General features: G+C 41.8%; 1 protein-coding gene and 1 long non-coding RNA gene across 2 annotated transcripts in view; one reads left to right on the forward strand and one right to left on the reverse strand.

Moving 5' to 3' along the window:
• The window catches only part of cacna1ba (calcium channel, voltage-dependent, N type, alpha 1B subunit, a), a 320635-nt gene that overhangs the window by 235253 nt on the left and 67460 nt on the right, over nucleotides 1–17922 (reverse strand). Inside the window, exon 6 of the mRNA XM_084024282.1 lies at nucleotides 1568–1755. Coding sequence (XP_083880408.1) covers nucleotides 1568–1755 — 188 coding nt within the window. The remainder of the gene's footprint in view (nucleotides 1–1567; nucleotides 1756–17922) is intronic.
• On the forward strand, nucleotides 3471–4162 carry LOC311022757. Its single transcript, XR_014598142.1, has 3 exons — nucleotides 3471–3559; nucleotides 3703–3786; nucleotides 4056–4162. It is a non-coding gene; the product is annotated as an uncharacterized lncRNA (long non-coding RNA).

A 17922-nucleotide genomic window follows, 5' to 3' on the forward strand; every position in this document is an offset into this window, starting at 1 on the left:
AATATTGTTGTTTTGTAGCATATTATTTTGTTGAATGATTTACCAGTAAATCAACAGTTCAAAACAAAGCATTAATAAAAAAAAAAAATGATGATATTCAATATTTGTATATTTGTAGATACATTTATAAGTTTGCCTCATGATAAATACATTTTACATCCATCCAGACTGCTTGTGTCTGGTAACTACTGGTAACACGGTGTGTAGGTAACTACAAACGGCTCCTAATCAAGTTATGATCATTTTATAATAGTGAGCAAGTAGAATGACAGATTTTTGGGTAAACTAAATCATAGTCTTACATGTCACTGTTTCGAAAACAGAGCTTTTTTTCTGGACAATTTTTTTTTATTTTTTTTTTTTTCTCAAAGGTGAAAACCGAGAGTATACCCACTTCTCTCGGGACCACTACACCACTGACTACATCCACTTCTTATATACAGTCTATGGCTTTTTAACTTCTTTGACTCACACTTAATAGATAAATGGACAGTATTTAAGTAATGCCCTAAGCCAAAATTCCTTACAATCATTAAAATATTGTACATATGACTTTTCTGTTCCATGTGCTGCTTATCTGGACTTCTTGACATAGTTCCATTGTAAACATTGCATACTGAAAAATGATCAGTGAAAATATCTGTTCAATGAATATGTTGATATTAGTCATTTCTGGAAGTTAACCCAACCTGTGTGTTGGGTTAACAGCAATGACATATTTTGTGTGGCAAACAAACTGATGGCAGACAGTGCCTTCTTTGATTATTTTACTGGTTTTCCAGCACAAGACTTACATTAATAAGCCAACGATTATTCATGTGATGAGTTTACTGAGCCGTACTCACTGTACGGATCCAACTAAACAGACTCAGTTACAGTGGACGAACATCTTCTATATCTGGGAGAAAAACTAAGTGTTGTCAAAACACATAGAAATCAAGACATACAAATCTACTGACGCTTAGAATGTTGTACTGACTACGACCTCAGTCTTCAGATTGTAACTCTAATGATATGTGTGCCAAGCCTTAGCTAAGTTTGTGTTCAGTCAAAGTGTAAAGTAAATGTCATATCACAAAATTACATTACCATATGCCCCATTCATTCATTGAATGCTGTTATCACATAAGCTAGCTAAATTGTTTACATGCTACTTCTGCTAACACGCTAATGTTGCAATAGTTGATCATTGGTGTCTAATTTATTTTTATTAAATACATAATTGATTTTGCCATTGTGTCTGATGAACATATGAAATGAGCACTGCATATACAATAATTAATTCCAGTCAGTCTGTTTAATGACTTGCAACCATAAATATCTGCGTTTTGTTTAAAAACAAATTTCTGCCGACAGTGTTCTGTAAAATTTAAGCTATTTTTTTTAGTATTCCAGTTCTGATTTCCTACAACAAGATATTGTCTGTTTCAAATGGTTTTTGCACAATGCGCAGACAACTGCAGTGGCGTGAACATAACGTTGACTCCAAAATGGTCTACATAGCTACTTGTCCTCGTAAGACAGCGTCACAGTTCTTGATCAGGCCCACAAAACTATGTGTACTCACATTGTAGAGAATGTCTACCCATCCCTCCATGGTGATGCACTGGAAAACAGTGAGAACAGCAAAGAGGATGTTGTCAAAGTTTGTGATGCCAAAGTTCGGTCCGGTCCAGTACTCCCTGCAGGCGGTGCCGTTGGTGCAAGTCCTTGCCGGAGCCTCCAGGCCACATGGGAAATCTGCTTCTTGCTTATCTACAGCCACAAACATACACAGTCAGACACCATGACATACTGATGAATTATGAGAAGTACCTTTCATTATAGATATGGAAAGATATGCAATCATATGCATAATATATGGGTTTCACTACAGTGATGCACAACATAGCAACATTGAAGTGAGTGCATTTGACATAATTTCCTGTTTCTATCCAAAGTGACTTACGATTAGAGTTCAACAAACGCTTGCTCTTAGTTTGCACTCACACTGCTCCAGCCCAAACAGGCCTAGGCAAGATTGCAACTTGTACATACGTCATCACGCCGTAATACGACACACGCATGGCTTTACATTGTTTCCAAGAAGCGATGTCTCAGAGTCATCACAATAGAGAACAACACAGAACATGACCAGAGATGGATCAGAGTGGAGATGAGCATGAGTGGATTTTTCACAAAGATGCATTTTTATGATAAAAGGACGGTTGCCTAGGGCGCCATCTAGTGAGGGGCGCCAAAAATGCGGCGAGAAAAAAAAAAAAAAAAAAAAAAAAAAAATATATATATATATATATATATATATATATATATATATTATAAATATATTTATTTTTCAACGGTTTTGCCATCCCTCTATCTACATCAATACTTTGACATAAGAAATAATTTAAACTTAAGTAAAAGAAATTACAATTCTGATGTATTGCCCCTTTAGCTGTTACAAGTCACGGTCACACCATGTTACCATGCGCCCACTGATGCGGCGCGCATCAGTGGGCGCTGTCGCTGATGAAGCCATTGATCGGTCGGTCGGCTGTGCGTCCAGGGCTTACGGACGGTACAAAAAATGAAACGGCAAAAGCCATCCGGGGCGCACTTTCAGAAGCGCCGAAAAGAAGAGCAGGAGAAACGTGCGAAGGAGAAAGGTATGTCATTTTGATGAGACGCTTTTTAAATTCACCGAGCATTCGTGATATAATCATGCTAGCTAGCTAGCAGCATAATGTCATCTTACTAGTAAGCTAACATTAAGTAGCAATGAAGGTGTGTGACGCCGCTTCGTTCGGCTCGGTTTGGTCGTTATTAACATGCAGTCGGCCGCAAAGTTGTTAAGACTGCTATAAGACTGGTTCAGACTGCTGGCCCGGGTTGGCCTTGACTGGCTGGCTATTATTCAAGAAAAACACTGTACAAGTTGACACTAGCTACAGTATATAGCACTTTGCATCTCATTGTGTTTTGTGAAATTAAAAATAAAAAGTCTATTATTACTGTCCATATAGGAAAATTAGATATGATTCAGTTTTGGATTAGTTTTAACTTTACTGTCCAGTTCAAATACCGTGAAATACAGTTTTACATCTAACCAGTGTGAAAACTAGTAAAGTGCTGAGTGAGTCAGTGCCTCATATGCAGATGAGGATATCAACATGTGGACTTTATAGACAGAGGTGCAAAAGATGAGCATATGTTATATACTGATGAACGGAGATAAGTATACTGATGGAATATTGTATCAAAAAAGTTGAGCATAATAATAATAAATTATATATGCAGGTAGAGTTATGTTTATACAGAGAGGTATCCACATAGAGCTGTGAGCATATGGGACTAAATTAATTTATATAAAATTAATGTCAAAATGAAAATGCTTAGCAACTTTAAATAATAATATCACTTGAAAAATGGAAATGATTTACTCCATGTTGATAATACACTTGTTTATTTATTTATTTTTATATCATTTTAGATTCACTATTAAAATATCTCGGACCACCAGCAGCTGAACCATCAGACCAGGAACAACCATCCACCTCAGCTGCTCCGGTTTCCTCAGGTGAGTTTAATGTGTCAGTGAATGTTTGTGATGATAAAAATGTATTGACTTATGTGAAAATGACAATATGTTGTGCCATGTCTGATGTCTCATCCAGTCAATGTATTTGCTCTTGTGTGTTCTCTCTATGTTTATGGACCTAGAGCCACCAGAGGAGACACTACAAGAGCATGCTGCTCCTCCTGCCAGCCTCACCCTGCCTCTAACCACTGAGCCTGGATGTTCAGGTGAGTGCAAGCTGCTCATCTTGATTGCACCACTGATTCCACACTTGGTGTGTCTCAGGAATTTTAGCAATAACTTAACTGACCAGTTTTATTAATCTAAGTTGGCTCAAGGATGTTCTCTTTAAAAAGAAATCAGGTTATGCTTTATGCTGCAGTCACACAATAGCATTACATTGACATTATATCTATTCTATATCTTGTGTGTGTGTGTTTGTGTGGTAAGTTATCTTGAATCCAAGTTGAGAAACTGTGCTTCATGTGCCCTCTAGATGCGACAAACACTGGCAATTCCCCTCCAGCTGATCCTGCTGACTGGCCTCTTCCAGTAACCGACATAATGAGACCAGAGTTGGTTCGGAGAGGGCCGTGTCACGTATCGCCTGACTTCATTTTTCCTCAGAGAGATGATGGAAGAAGCTGCCACCACCAGTACTTCACCAGGACCTTAGTCAACGGTGAAAGGATAAAAAGAAGCTGGGTGACATACTCAAAAAAGAATAACAGTCTTTTTTGTTTTTGTTGCAAACTTTTCTCTGCAAAACAAATGCATTTAACACAAGGAGGACTGACTGATTGGAAAAATGCAAGTGCTGCTTTGACCAGCCATGAAAATAGTCCAGAACACCATAAGAATTTGGCATCATGGAAAGAATTGGTAGTTCGATTAAAACAAGGTACAACCATAGACAAACAAGAGCAGGCCCTCCTTGAGGCAGAGCATAATCGGTGGAGAGCAGTGCTGACACGACTTGTTGCTATTGTACAATCACTGGCAGTGCGAAATTTGGCTTTGAGAGGACATACAGAAACACTCAACTCTCCTTCAAATGGAAACTTTTTGAAAGAGGTGGAGCTTCTGGCAAAATTTGACCCAGTGATGAAAGACCATATCCACAAATTTGAAAGTCAAGCATCATACCAGAGCTACTTGGGCAAACATATCCAGAAGAGTTGATTGAATGCATTAGTGGAAAAATTTGATCAACAATTGTGCAAGAGATAAAGGAATGCAAGTACTTTTCCCTCATTTTAGATTGCACCCCAGATGTTAGCCACACCGAGCAGCTGTCAGTAGTTATCAGAGTTGTGTCACTGGGAGAAGACCCCCAGGTTAAGGAACACTTCATTGGATTCCTGGCAGTTGAGGAGACAACTGGTGAAGGTTTATCAGAGCTGATTTTGAAAAGGCTGGAGGAGCTTCAGATTCCTTTTGGTGACTGCAGAGGACAGTCATATGACAATGGCGCAAATATGAGAGGGAAAAATAAGGGAGTACAGGCCAGGCTCCTGCAATTGAACCCAAGTGCTTTGTTTGTGCCTTGTGGTGCACATACACTCAATTTGGTCGTTGCTGATGCTGCCAAAAGCTCCAGAGATGCCTTATCATATTTTGGTATTGTACAGAAGCTATACAGCCTGTTTTCTGCCTCCCGCAGAGATGGGCAATCCTGAAGAAACACGTCAACCTTTCACTCAAAATATGGTCAGAAACCAGATGGGAGAGCAGAGTGAAAGCTATAGAGCCTCTGCGATATGAAGCTATAGCTGTAAGAGAGGCTCTGTTCGAGGTGAGAAACCAGGCCAAAGACCCAGCCATCAGGGCAGAAGCCCAATCTCTGGCAGAAGAAGTGGGATCATTCCGCTTTTCTCTGTGCACAGTCGTCATATTGGTATGACATATTGAGTACTTCTCTTATGAGTCTCCTGATGAGCCATTTAGGGATGCCTTGCAAAACCTGGAGGTAACTTTCTTCAACATGGTGGTGGATGCTGCAGTTTCAGCACATAAGGAGAGGTTTACCACTCTTGAAACTGTGAGAGACAAGTTTGGCCTTCTGTCAAATTTCCAAAACCTGCCACACCAAGAGCTGATGAAGCAAGCAGAGGCACTTGCACGCACCTTAAACCATGGGGGGCAATCTGATTTGGATGGAAAGGAGCTGGCTCAAGAGTTGGTGAATTTACCGGACTTGCCATCGAAGAGCATGACATCCCTTGAGTTGTTGAAATTCATGCACAAAAAGCAGCTCACAGAAATAAATACCAACTTGTGCATTGCCTTACGGATAAGCACAACGCTACCAATAATGGTAGCTTCAGCTGAGCGGAGTTTTTCCAAGTTAAAACTCCTGAAAACATACCTCAGATCCACCATGGCTCAAGAACGCCTCAGTGGTCTGGCCACCATCAGTATCAACCATGAGGTTGGTGGTCAGACTTCCTATGAGGAAGTTATTGATGACTTTGCGGCAAGGAAGGCCAGAAAGATTGCACTGTGAATGAAGTGTGATATAAGTGTGAAGTAGAATATATTATTCTATTATTCTATTCACTTGGGGTGAATTTGAACCGTATTTGTTTATTTTGTATATTATATTTTGATCAATCTTTTTTCGTGGGGATGGGGCGCTATCAGTAAAGCTCGCCTAGGGCACCAAATGGTCTAGGACCGCCCCTGATAACGTATGTCATGTTGCATACCCGTGCATGTGCTCGTGCATGAACGATACTGTGCCAAAATCCACCTCTTCTAAGTATGGAACGCAGCGCTCACACTGGCCAAACAATCCCGACTTTAAGCTCAATAATTTCTTTACTAGCTAGCTACAACCTGGTTTCATCTCCTAGCTCCAGCCCGGCCTCCTCTGGTTGCTAGCTATAACCTGGCTTCATCTCCTAGCTCCAGCCCGGCCTCCTCTGGTTGCTAGCTATAACCTGGCTTCATCTTCTAGCTCCAGCCCGGCCTCCTCTGGTTGCTAGCTATAACCTGGCTTCATCTTCTAGCTCCAGCCTGGCCTCCGCCCTTGGCCTCTACTAGCTACAACCTGGCTTCATCTGCTAGCTACAACTTCGCCTCATCTGTTAGCTACTATCTGACCTCGAAGACAAGCTACAGATTTTCATAACTGCTAGCTACAGCCTGGGCTCCTCTGCTGGCTACCATGCCTGCTGGCTACATCCTGCAACCACTGCTAGCTTCAGCCTACAGGTACCTCTATCTACATTCTCCTCTACTACTCTAAAACACTCTCTCACACACTGTACACAAACTGAACTATTTACATATTCTGAACTATCGTCAGTAACAATGAAAGTATTATTCGCACTGTTCATTGCGTTTTCTTTTCTCTTTCTCTGTCCCATCAGTCTGTCCAGTAGGATTACTAGTACTGTACCCCATTGTGAATTGGCTGTACAGACGTTGGGTTTCTCTTAGGTTGTTGCTTTTAGTTGCAAATTTGCTTCGTCTATCATGTCTCTCTGTTTTGAAAAGTTGTCTCACATTCTCAGATATGTCTTTCTTTGAGTATGTCAAACCAACAAAATATCATACTAGGCTCCAACCTTTAGTTTTTAAAGGTGCCATATTATTCATACATTTCACACAGCTGTCAGAGGTCCAACAGCACTGTATTTGATATGCATTGCCCCAAACCCATCCATGGTCCTGAATTTCAGCTGTCTAAAAGTTGCTCAAATGAGCTCTCCTGGGAACAGGCTGTTTCTGTGCCTGCACCTTTAAATGCTAATGAGCTCCGTCTGTCATCGCCTACTTGGAGAGCCACGGAGACGAGTCCACTTATGCTAGCGGCAGCATGGGCCAATATGTACGGTGGATGTATCGCTATGGCTCAGGTGAAGTTGCTGGGTCCCGTATGGTTAGGACAGATCCTTTTACGAAGGTCAGTGTCGAGGCAAAGCCAGCTTTGTACTGACCCTCGTTACTGAAGCAGTCCGATGTGAAGTGGTTAGCACATTGTGGCGCCCGCGGGACAGAGGTAAGGAGGAGGGAACCTGGGTGCATAATAAACAATGTGTATATACCGCCGTGGCATGTGACAGCCACGGCGGTGTTGCCACCGCACTCTATCCCTCCAGGACACAGCGCAGTGAACGGACGGCGGACCATATATGGAGTTCCGATTGCCCATCAGAATCACCGGCGTGGAGGAACACGGCTGGGAGGAAATCAGCGCAAGATGACAGGAGGGGATAAAAGGAGACGGCGGAGAACACGTTCGTGTGGAGAGTAAGGAGATGATGAGAGAGAGAGAGAGAAAACTATAAGCCCTGTGTATGACCCGCTTCTGTAGGAGGACCCCGCGCCATGATCGACCCCCGGACCGTCTGACTACCCGCCTCTGCTTCGACCCCCGCCTGCCTGACCGACGCCTCCCCCGCCGAGCCCCGGACCGTATGACTGCCCGTCCCCGTGTACCGAACCCCGCTCTCGCCCAACGACGTCACCTCAGCCTCAGCCCCCTCAAGCCAGCCCCGCACTCCGCGGCACCGACAGCATCCCTGCCACAGTCTCTAATAAAGAACATTAACTGTGAATTTGGTGTGGACAGCCCTCTTTTCCCTGAAATTGGTCACGTAGCGCCTTCTTGTAACCCCGGAGGCGCCACAACATATACAAGCTAACACGAACCATAGCCGGCACATTGTCATTAAAAATGAAACGCAACCACTGTCTCTTCTGTTCTTCTGTAGCTGGGACAGAATATAAGTACTTATGTTGATTTGTACAACCAACAACAGAGCAATTTGCGTGTCTAGCTGTGAGCAACGACATTGTGAAACACTGCTATCTCACTGCTATCTCACCGCAGGACGCACCGAGCTTCACCTCGGTGATGAACGCCCCCTCTCGGATATCTCCTATCATCGCGCAGAGGAGTTCGGCCTATGCAAATGACACCCTTCATTACGTAACGACGGGAGCTGAATCTGAAGAGCCTGTAGGAGCGCCATTCTACCAGTGGGGGGGCTGCAGAGACCATGTAGGAGTCGCTTGTTTTCCTCATTCTGGGAGTTGACAGGCTCAGGGAGCACCAGTTTATAGGTGAAGAGACCAGAGAAAACCTGTTTTTTATAATATGGGACCTTTAAGTGCAAATGTCTCATCCTACTTTTACTTTTACTCAAGTAATATTGAGACAAACCCAGGGCCTATTAACTCTGATCAGTACTCCTGCTGACTTTAAAGCCAGATCTGGCCTCGGTGTAACTCATATGAATGTCCGTAGTTTTGCTCCTTAAAATAAAAAAGTTAGAATTTGGATCCAAACAACAGACACAGATATTCTAGTTCTGTCTGAAACTTGGCTAAGTAAATCTGTATGAGACAAGGATATTAGAATTAAGGGCTACAATGTCTTTAGATGTGACCGCCTCAGGAAGGGCAGTGGCATCGCTGTCTACATCAAAAATAAATTCAATTGTAACATTATAACCAAGGTTGGTTATAATGGTCCATCACCAAGCAGTTTGAACTCCTTGCCCTGAAACTTGAATTTGTCCAGGGTCAGTCTGTCACTGTCATTGGGTGTTATAGACCCCCGTCAGCCAGTAATGCAGCATTTTCTTCTTTAACACAATATGTATCCGGGCTTGATACAAATGAGCTTCTTCTTGTCTGGGATCTAAACTGTGACTGGTCATCCTCTGCATCTGATAGCCTTGTCTGGGATTTATTAAATCTTACTCAGCTAATTGACAGTCCAACGCTAACATTAAACGTCCTGAGAGATCATCTTGCTTGATTTAATTTAACAAAAGCCCCTCATAAATTCACAGATATTGGTATATTTGCGAATGATGTAAGTGATCACTGTCATAGCAACTGTCAGAAATGCCAATCTCCCAAAGTCCAAACCTCGACTCCTTCTTAAAAGAGATTTTAAACTCTTTTATGAACAAGCCTTTTTCCATGAACTGTCTCACTTTAATTGGACTAGAATTTCTCTCATTGATGACGTCGAGCTGGCCTGGAAGTTCTTTTATGATGGTTTTTCAGGTATTATAAATAATTCAGAAAATTCAGAGTGAAAGGGTGAAACAACCCCTGGTTTTCCCCAGAGATCGGTGGCCTTCTTAAAGAGACCGATGCAGATTGGCTAAATTTTAGACCGCTTAGAAATAAATGCGAATCTCTTAAGAAGAGAGCTAAATCTGAATTTTACCTCTCTGAAACCACACAAAACTTAAAAAATCCAAAGAAGTTCTGAAGGTAATAAAAGCCTCCTATGGACATGTATCCACTAGTGAACCCCCAAATTACATTGTTTATAATTCTTGCACTCTGACTGATAAATCAGCCATTCTTGATTGTTTTAATAAGCATATTATTATTTCTTAGCATATTTGTATTATTTCTGCTGGTTCCCTATTTGAATCCGTGTACCAAGAGTTGACCAATTCTGATGTGCAAACTGAAAAGCCTTTCCCTGTCGCTGCATCAGGTGACGACAGTGCTCCTTCCGAGGATCAGTTGCTTAATTTTATGCCAGTGTCTGTATCTCAGGTCCATCAGGTGTTAAAGCAGCTGGACATTAAGAAAGCGGCTGGCCCTGATAAACTTGATCCCTACTTTCTCAAACTATCTGCTGATTTTATTGCTGAGCCTCTAATGTATCTTTAATTTTAGTCTTGTTAGCAATAAAATCCCCCAAATCTAGGAATCTGCCTTCATTCTTCCGCTATTGAAGGGTGGTGAACCGTCAAATGTTAATAATTACAGACCAATCTCTAAACTGTGCATATTGGCAAAGGTATTTGAAAAGCTTGTCAGTTATCAAATCAAGGACTTTCTTGATTTTAATGATGTTCTATCCAAATATACATCTGGTTTTAGGAAACAACATAGCAGTATCACTGCTGTCCTCAAGGTGATAAATGATGTCATCGAAGCGTTAGACTGCACACAATATTGTGTTGCTCTATTTATTGAATTGTCGAAGGCATTTGACACACTTGACCATAGTATTCTGATCAATATGCTGCATCATATTGGCATACCTAAGCATGCAGCATCCTGGTTTGCAAACTACTTGTCTAATAAAACACAATGTGTTCAGATGTCTGGTTCCATTTCCTCTTTTCTGACAGTGTCAAAGGGCGTGCCCCAGGGTTCTGTCTTAGGACCTATACTGTTTTCCATCTATGTCAATAGATGATGTCAAGTTATGTGAAAATGTATCAACTGCAATGTATAATTTCTATGCTGACGACGATACTATCATTTATTGCTGTTTATCATCTATTGTACAGGCTTTTGATTTATTGCAGTCTTCATTTGATGATGTGCAGTCTAGCCTGCTGGAGCTAAAATTGGTGTTGAATTCTGACAAATGTTCTCAACAGCAAGTAAACTACCTTCAAATCTCCCTGATATTTTTACTGTTCAAGGAAAAGTAATTGAACTAGTTCCAAGGTATAAATACTTGGGTTTTCTTATCATTTAAATCACACATTGAAAATCTAGTCTAGGGTAACTATCTCCACAGAAGCCAAAGCCACTATGGCCTGCGTTCCAAGATGTTGTGATCTTTACTGTCCCGTGTGTTCACATTGAGCTGGGGAAAAGGGGTTTTAAATATGCTGCACCCTTTGCCTGGAACTCTTTCCAGAAGGATTTAAAACTGCCAAACCAACAACAAAACCACAAAACAAAACAATACACATAGACACTAAACACACACAAAAGCAAAAAAAATCTATATATATATATCTATCTGTCCACAGTATGCACTTATTTGGAAGCTCTAATTCTTCCAACTATGTGTTCTTGGTAAACTGTATTCCATTTTTCTATTTCTTTCTAACTGTTAGGATAAGTTTTTCCATTTCCAATGTTTGTTCTATTGTCTTGTGCCATACCTGATGGTCTGGGGGTCTGGCCTGTTTCCAAAGTTTGGTTACTTGCTTCAGTGCCATTACGCTGAGCACCTTAAATATATGTTTATCCCTAGTATTGATCTTTAAACTTGAATTAATTCCCAAAATGTTTCCATATGTAATTGGAGAAGTACTGTTGAAGATATATTTCAGATCACTCATCACATTTTGCCAGTACCCCTGAATTACTGAACAGGTGAAGAATATATGTGTCGGGTTTGCTTTTTTTTCACCACACCAAAACTGCCAGACTTGATCCCCAAAAAATACTTTCTTGTCTTGTCTATGTATTTAATCTCGTGGCTTGCTGTTTGTATGTCTTTGTATACTGCTTCTGACTTGTGCTGTTGCCTTCTTTGGCCAGGTCACCCTTGTGAAAGAGATCCTCGATCTCAATGGGCTTTTACCTGGTTAAATAAAGATTGAAAAAATAAAAATAAAATAATAGTGGTAAATGCGGTAATTATGCACATTTCAATAAAATGTATTTTAATTACATGCTATTCACACTTCACACTCAAACTTGAATTAAACTGCCATTAACATAACGTCTTATTAATTAATGTCTTAATTAGTCTGAGGTTTACCTTTTGTGAGGGAATTTTCTCCATACCTGCTTCCCTCAGTGTAAGATTTATACATGTATTTTATAAATAGGTTCACATTTAATCTGAGTTATTGAGTGTCTGCTTCTCCAGGCGAGGCAAGGTCACAAAGACACTAGCGTGTCTCTCATGACCGAACACAAAGTTCTTACCTTTAACCTAAACTACATTTTGGCTAAAGAAACGAAGGAAGCTGCATTTAATGGTTAACTTGTTGGTAAGTCAGAAACTAATTGTAGATACTGGGTTTAGGCATTCTGTGAGTAGAGCTAGTTGTAATATTTAGTCTTGTGTAGATACCTTGTTGGGTAAATTTTTTGTGAAGCTGTTCAATACTGTACATACCTATTTCGCCCATCTCAGCTGTAGTCAATAGACTTGATTGGAGGGAGGGGATAAACCTGCATGAGGTAAACCAAGAACTTAAGAGCTTGTCACTCCAGCGTCAGCTGCAGCATCAGGACAGACCACCCATCACAGCCATGTGTCCTATCCCAGTCAGGACATCAAACTAGAGAAGATTTCACCAGAGACCCATCGGTCGAGGCTGTAACCCATCCAATCTCTGTTACCCACCATCTCCATCTCAACTGCCTACTCATTTTCACACTCCCTAAGATGAACAGGTCGAGGAGGAGGAACTGGACACCTTATCTTACCCAGGTGGTCCAACCAGGTCCTTCTCCTGGGGGAGAAACGACCGGTTCTTAAAACTACGCCCGACCGGACTGTCCGGTTTGCGACAAAGGCTCAGACAGGTGACAGACGCGTGAGACAGGACCGGGCGTCTTACAGGAGAAAAGACAGGTGTTATGGCACAGCAACATTCTGTACGAAAAAAAACCGATTGACAGTTGTCTTCATTTTTGACACTCAAGTCACTCCGCCTGATTACTTTTCCTCACAAACGTTCTGCAGGAAGAAACAGAGGTCAGAGCCAATCAGAGACCTTGGCCCACCCCAACTCGGCCTCTGATTGGCTCAGACCGTGGTGATTCATCTGTGTATTCTGTGGGGGGAAAAAAATGATACTACACACATAGACAGACCAGCTGAATGTTAGGAGCACCGATGGGACCAAGGAACATATTTAGCCGCATTTCACTGATTTTTGGTCGCATGTGCACCCAAAATGGTCACACTCTGGAGCCCTGGCTTCCCCAAAAACGATCCGTGTGGAACAATGTTCTGTTGTTCAATCTCTGTGCTGAGCAGGCCGCATAATGCGCAAGATAGGAATTTAACTTCGAGGCAGAGTTTTTGCTTCGAGCATTTTTTGTAATCAACTCGATTACTCGATTACCTTGAGTAATCGTTTCAGCCCTACTGTCAAGGATCAACTCTTCCGCCTCCAACCCCAGGAACTTCTTCTCCATGTTCTCCTCCCTCCTACCCCTCCCACTCCTTCCTCCCTCACTGCTGATGATTTTGTAACTTACTTTACCAAGAAAGTACAAGTCATCAGCTCCTCATTCACTCCTATACCCTCCCAGAAACCATCTCCCTCAACTCTCACCTCTGATGGCCTTACCAGTTCCAGCCGTCTCTCCTCTGAAGACATTCACACACTTCTTATGTCTAACCATGCCACCACCTGCTCCCTTGACCTGATTCCCTCCTCTCTTCTCCAAGATGTCTCACACAACATCTTGCCATTCCTCAACACCCTGATCAACTCCTCCCTCACCTCAGGTCTCATTCCAGCGGCTTTTAAGTCAGCTACAGTGAAGCCACTCCTAAGAAAACCCACCCTAGTTTTCTTAGGAGAAACATCCAAAACTACAGACCTGTATCTCTTCTTTCATTCATCTCTCAAACCCTGAAACAACCAACTGTCATCCTATCTCTCACAGATCAACCTCCTTGACCCTAATCAATCAGGATTCAGGACTGCTCCCTCCACTGAGATGGCCCTCCTCACAGTGAGTGAGTCCCTGCAAGACACCAGAGCCTCATCCCACTCCTCTGCTGCATTCGACACAGTCAACTACCAAATCCTCCTCTCCACCCTGGCTGAACTTGGCATCACTGACTCTGCTCTAACCTGGTTCACATCATACCTGACAAATCTCACCTTTCAGGTCAAAAGGAATGGCTCCATGTCCAAACCCTGTTCCCTGGAAACAGGTGTCCCTCAAGGCTCAGTACTAGGACCACTGCTGTTCTCATTATACACCAGATCACTAGACTCTGTAATCACATCACATGGATTCTCCTACCATTGTTACGCAGATGACACCCAGCTATTCCTCTCTTTCCCCAACCTCTGACACCCACATTGCAACTCGCATCTCGGCATGTCTGGCAGACATCTCCATCAGGACAACTGCACATCATCTCAAGCTTAACCTGAATAAAACCAAACTCCTCTTCATCCCAGGGAAAGACTGCACTCGCATGGACCTGTCGGTCACTGTCGAGGACATCACAGTATTGCCTTCGTCAACTGCAAGTAACCTGGGTGTAATCCTCGATGACCAACTACCCTGCACCCCCAACATCACTGCTGTGGCCCGATCCTGCAGATTTGCCCTCTACAACATCCGCAGGATCCGGTCTTTCCTCATGAAGGACGCAACACGACTCCTGGTCCAAGCACTGGTCATCTCCCGCCTTGACTACTGCAACTCTCTCCTGGCTGGACTCCCAACTTCGGCGACTAAACCATTGCAGCGTATCCAGAACGCTGCAGCACGCCTTGTCCTCAATCTATCCAAATTCTCCCATGCGACCCCTCTCCTCCGTGACCTCCACTAGCTCCCTGTTGCAGCCTGCATCCTATTCAAAACGATGGTACTGACCTTGAAGGCCATCAATGGAACGGCACCCATCTACCTTCAAACACTGGTCAAACCACACCCTCCGTGCTGTCGCTCAGCAAAGTCCAGACTCTTCTCTGTTCTGGCGCCTCAGTGGTGGAACAAACTCCCGACCAATGTCAGGACAGCAGAGTCACTTGCCATCTTACGAAAAAGGCTTAAGACTCACCTGTTCAGACTTCACCTCAACTCTGCATAGCATGACTCACTTCCACAAAAAAAAAAAAACGCACTTCTATGTTCTTACCTGTAGCACTATTGTGTTTTACTTAAGGTATCCTTGCTGAACAGTATCCTTGCTGAACCTAACACTTGTTTCTACTTTGTCACTCTTACTTTATCGGCAATGATGTGTTTTGGTTTCTTTCTTTCAACAAATTATTGTAAGTTGCTTTGGACAAAAGCGTCTGCTAATTGCCCTAAATGTAAATGTAACCTAGACATAATACAGACGCTGTGGTGGCTTCCTCAAGATAACTTAGGCTTTTATGCTCTCCCAGGAAGGTGGGAGGCAGAATTGGGGTTGGCACTGTACTGTCGAGTTTGTAGCTGTTGTACTACTCAAACCTTGATTCTCACGATGATCATCGGTCATCAATAAAGATTTCTGCATAAGACATCTACTATCTCCAGACGTCTCCTTGCTTCGACTCATACAGTACATATTCCTATGACACCTTTAAATGTTTCCTTCAATTTGATGTTGAGTCTTTGGATAGTGACTTGCACTGAATAGTGAGGTTGTTTCCTTTTTCAGCTTTGAAAACAAAATATTGTCGATATATCCAGCCAAAGAGCATTAGAGCAAAGTATTATTTGATCTTGAGGCCATGATGATGAGCTTGAAAACATTTCACCTCACAATCAATGTTCTGTGAAGTCTTGTAAGCCCATGCATGATGTATAGCGTTCTTTATTTTGAATTGTGACACTGATTATAAATCATGATTACATTAAAATCTAATTTCACATTATTTCAAAATTATAATCCTGCTAATTATCCCAATTTTAAAAAAATGTATCAGTCATCTGATTACGTCATTTTTTTCTGTAACTGTAGGGGAATATAAAACACATCATGCAACCTCCTTAATCCCTTAAGAGGCTTCAGATTGGGCCTCAGATTCATACTGTATCTCAAAAATAAGGAAAAGCTGTGAAGCAGAGGACAACTGAGTTCATATCTAACTAACCCTCACAACTGCTATCTCAATCAACGTTTCTTAGTCTGTCTGTGAGCAAGTTCATATAAAAGGGGCAGCGTTTGTAGCATCTGACCAAAAGCAAACATGGACAAGTCTGCTGTCAGCTTATTTTACAAATGAAGAGCAAACTATAATATTAGACAAAGTTAGTAAGCCTTTAATATCACTGCCTTTCTTGAGCACCATAGTGTTGACTATAATTACATGTGTGTATTATATTAATTGAATGTGGTGCTTAGGTGTATTCTAACTTTTTGCATCCTGTATTTCATTTGTAACCCCGGCTTTGTGAAACAGATTTGGAGCTTATAAAAACATAGCAGGAATATAAAACTTAATTCAAACCAAGAAGAAGGTTTCCACAAAACAAATAGCGACTGCAGGACTACGGTTGTCAAAAAAAATCAACTCAAATAATAATCATTACAAAAAAAATTTGGATTAGATATTATTATGCAAAAGTATCACCAGTGCCATCTGCGCCTCCGCCAGTTAACACACAACTTCACCCAGCAGCAATATTGTTATTTCAGCCATGACTGGTGAAACATTATCAGTGTCTACATAGAGGTCTGTGCTGTACTCCATTTCATACCACTGACTGAGCAATCAGGTGCCTTGTACTTAGGGCACTCACAGTTCTCACAGGGAGATCTTACCTGTGTTTAATCATTTCTGCTTAACTGTTACAATAACTAGTCTATACTAATTTAATTTATTCAGGAATTTAAGTTGATTTCATCTTTGGGATGTGGCAGACACACCAAATATACAGTGTCAGGCTGTTTAACTTTTTACACACAAGTTGTAATTGACATGGATATCTTGTTGTCTTGTCTCTTTGGACATTCCAGTCGGCATCCTCTGCTTTGAGGAAAGCAAGGCCCAATTTGATACTATGGCAATAGATGATCAAAGATGTTCTATTTTTATAAGTGACTTTTGAGGTGATCATTGTTTATTGTCTTCTCAAAAGTTGAGTCTTTTATTTTTATTTAGCTAGCTCTCCATGACAATGTTAGAAGTTGCAACTAATACAGAAATACTTTAGAGAGTACTTTAAAGTTTCCGAACTTAATAGCTTTGTTAGGATCTGTGCTACTAGATGGTGTCTTCAACTAGAAATCTGTCAGCAGATTGTCCTTCAAATGTGAAATCAATTCCAAATCTTTAATAGTAAAATTTCTATTTGATGTATTTTGTGACTTTAAGTCAGAATAAAGTTCAACAAAATTGCCCTATGTCACACAGCGGTGAGGGGTGTCCTGTCTTGGTTTTTCTGTCTTGTGAATTTCATGTTTTATTTTGAAAAGTAACTCTCCTCTCGTGGGGCTGCATGGTGGTGTAGTGGGTAGCACTCTCGCCTCACAGCAAGAGGGTCCAGGGTTAGATTCCCAGGTCGGGCCGGGTTCTTTCTGTGTGGAGTTTCTCCCCGTGTAAGCGTGGGTCTTCCCCTGTTTTGTTGCCAGAGTATGTCGTCCTGAGTGTTCTTCCAGCCCAAGACCAGAGCCATTGTTTCATGTCCAAGTATCATTTGTATTCTAGATTTCCATGTTATTTCCTCAAGACGAGTGACATTTTTTTTTTTAATATTTCAAGGTCCAGATCCAGAGTTAGGTTATTTCGTAGTTTGGTTTTCCTCCTCCTGGAGCGTTTTCTGTTCTTTAGCCCTGTTTGTGTTTGTAGCTGTTTTCCTCCCCTCGGAGCGTTTTCTGTTTCTAGAGATATTCACAGTGTTTTTTTGTATCCCTTTGGAGTGCTTTTCTGTTTCGGTGTTTGTCGTGTTTGTTTCCTGCCCTTTCCTTTCCCTTCTCCCCTTCCCCTTTT

This window comes from Eutrigla gurnardus, assembly GCF_963514095.1.
Source record: "Eutrigla gurnardus genome assembly, chromosome: 13".
NCBI classification, from domain to species: Eukaryota; Metazoa; Chordata; class Actinopteri; order Perciformes; family Triglidae; genus Eutrigla; species Eutrigla gurnardus.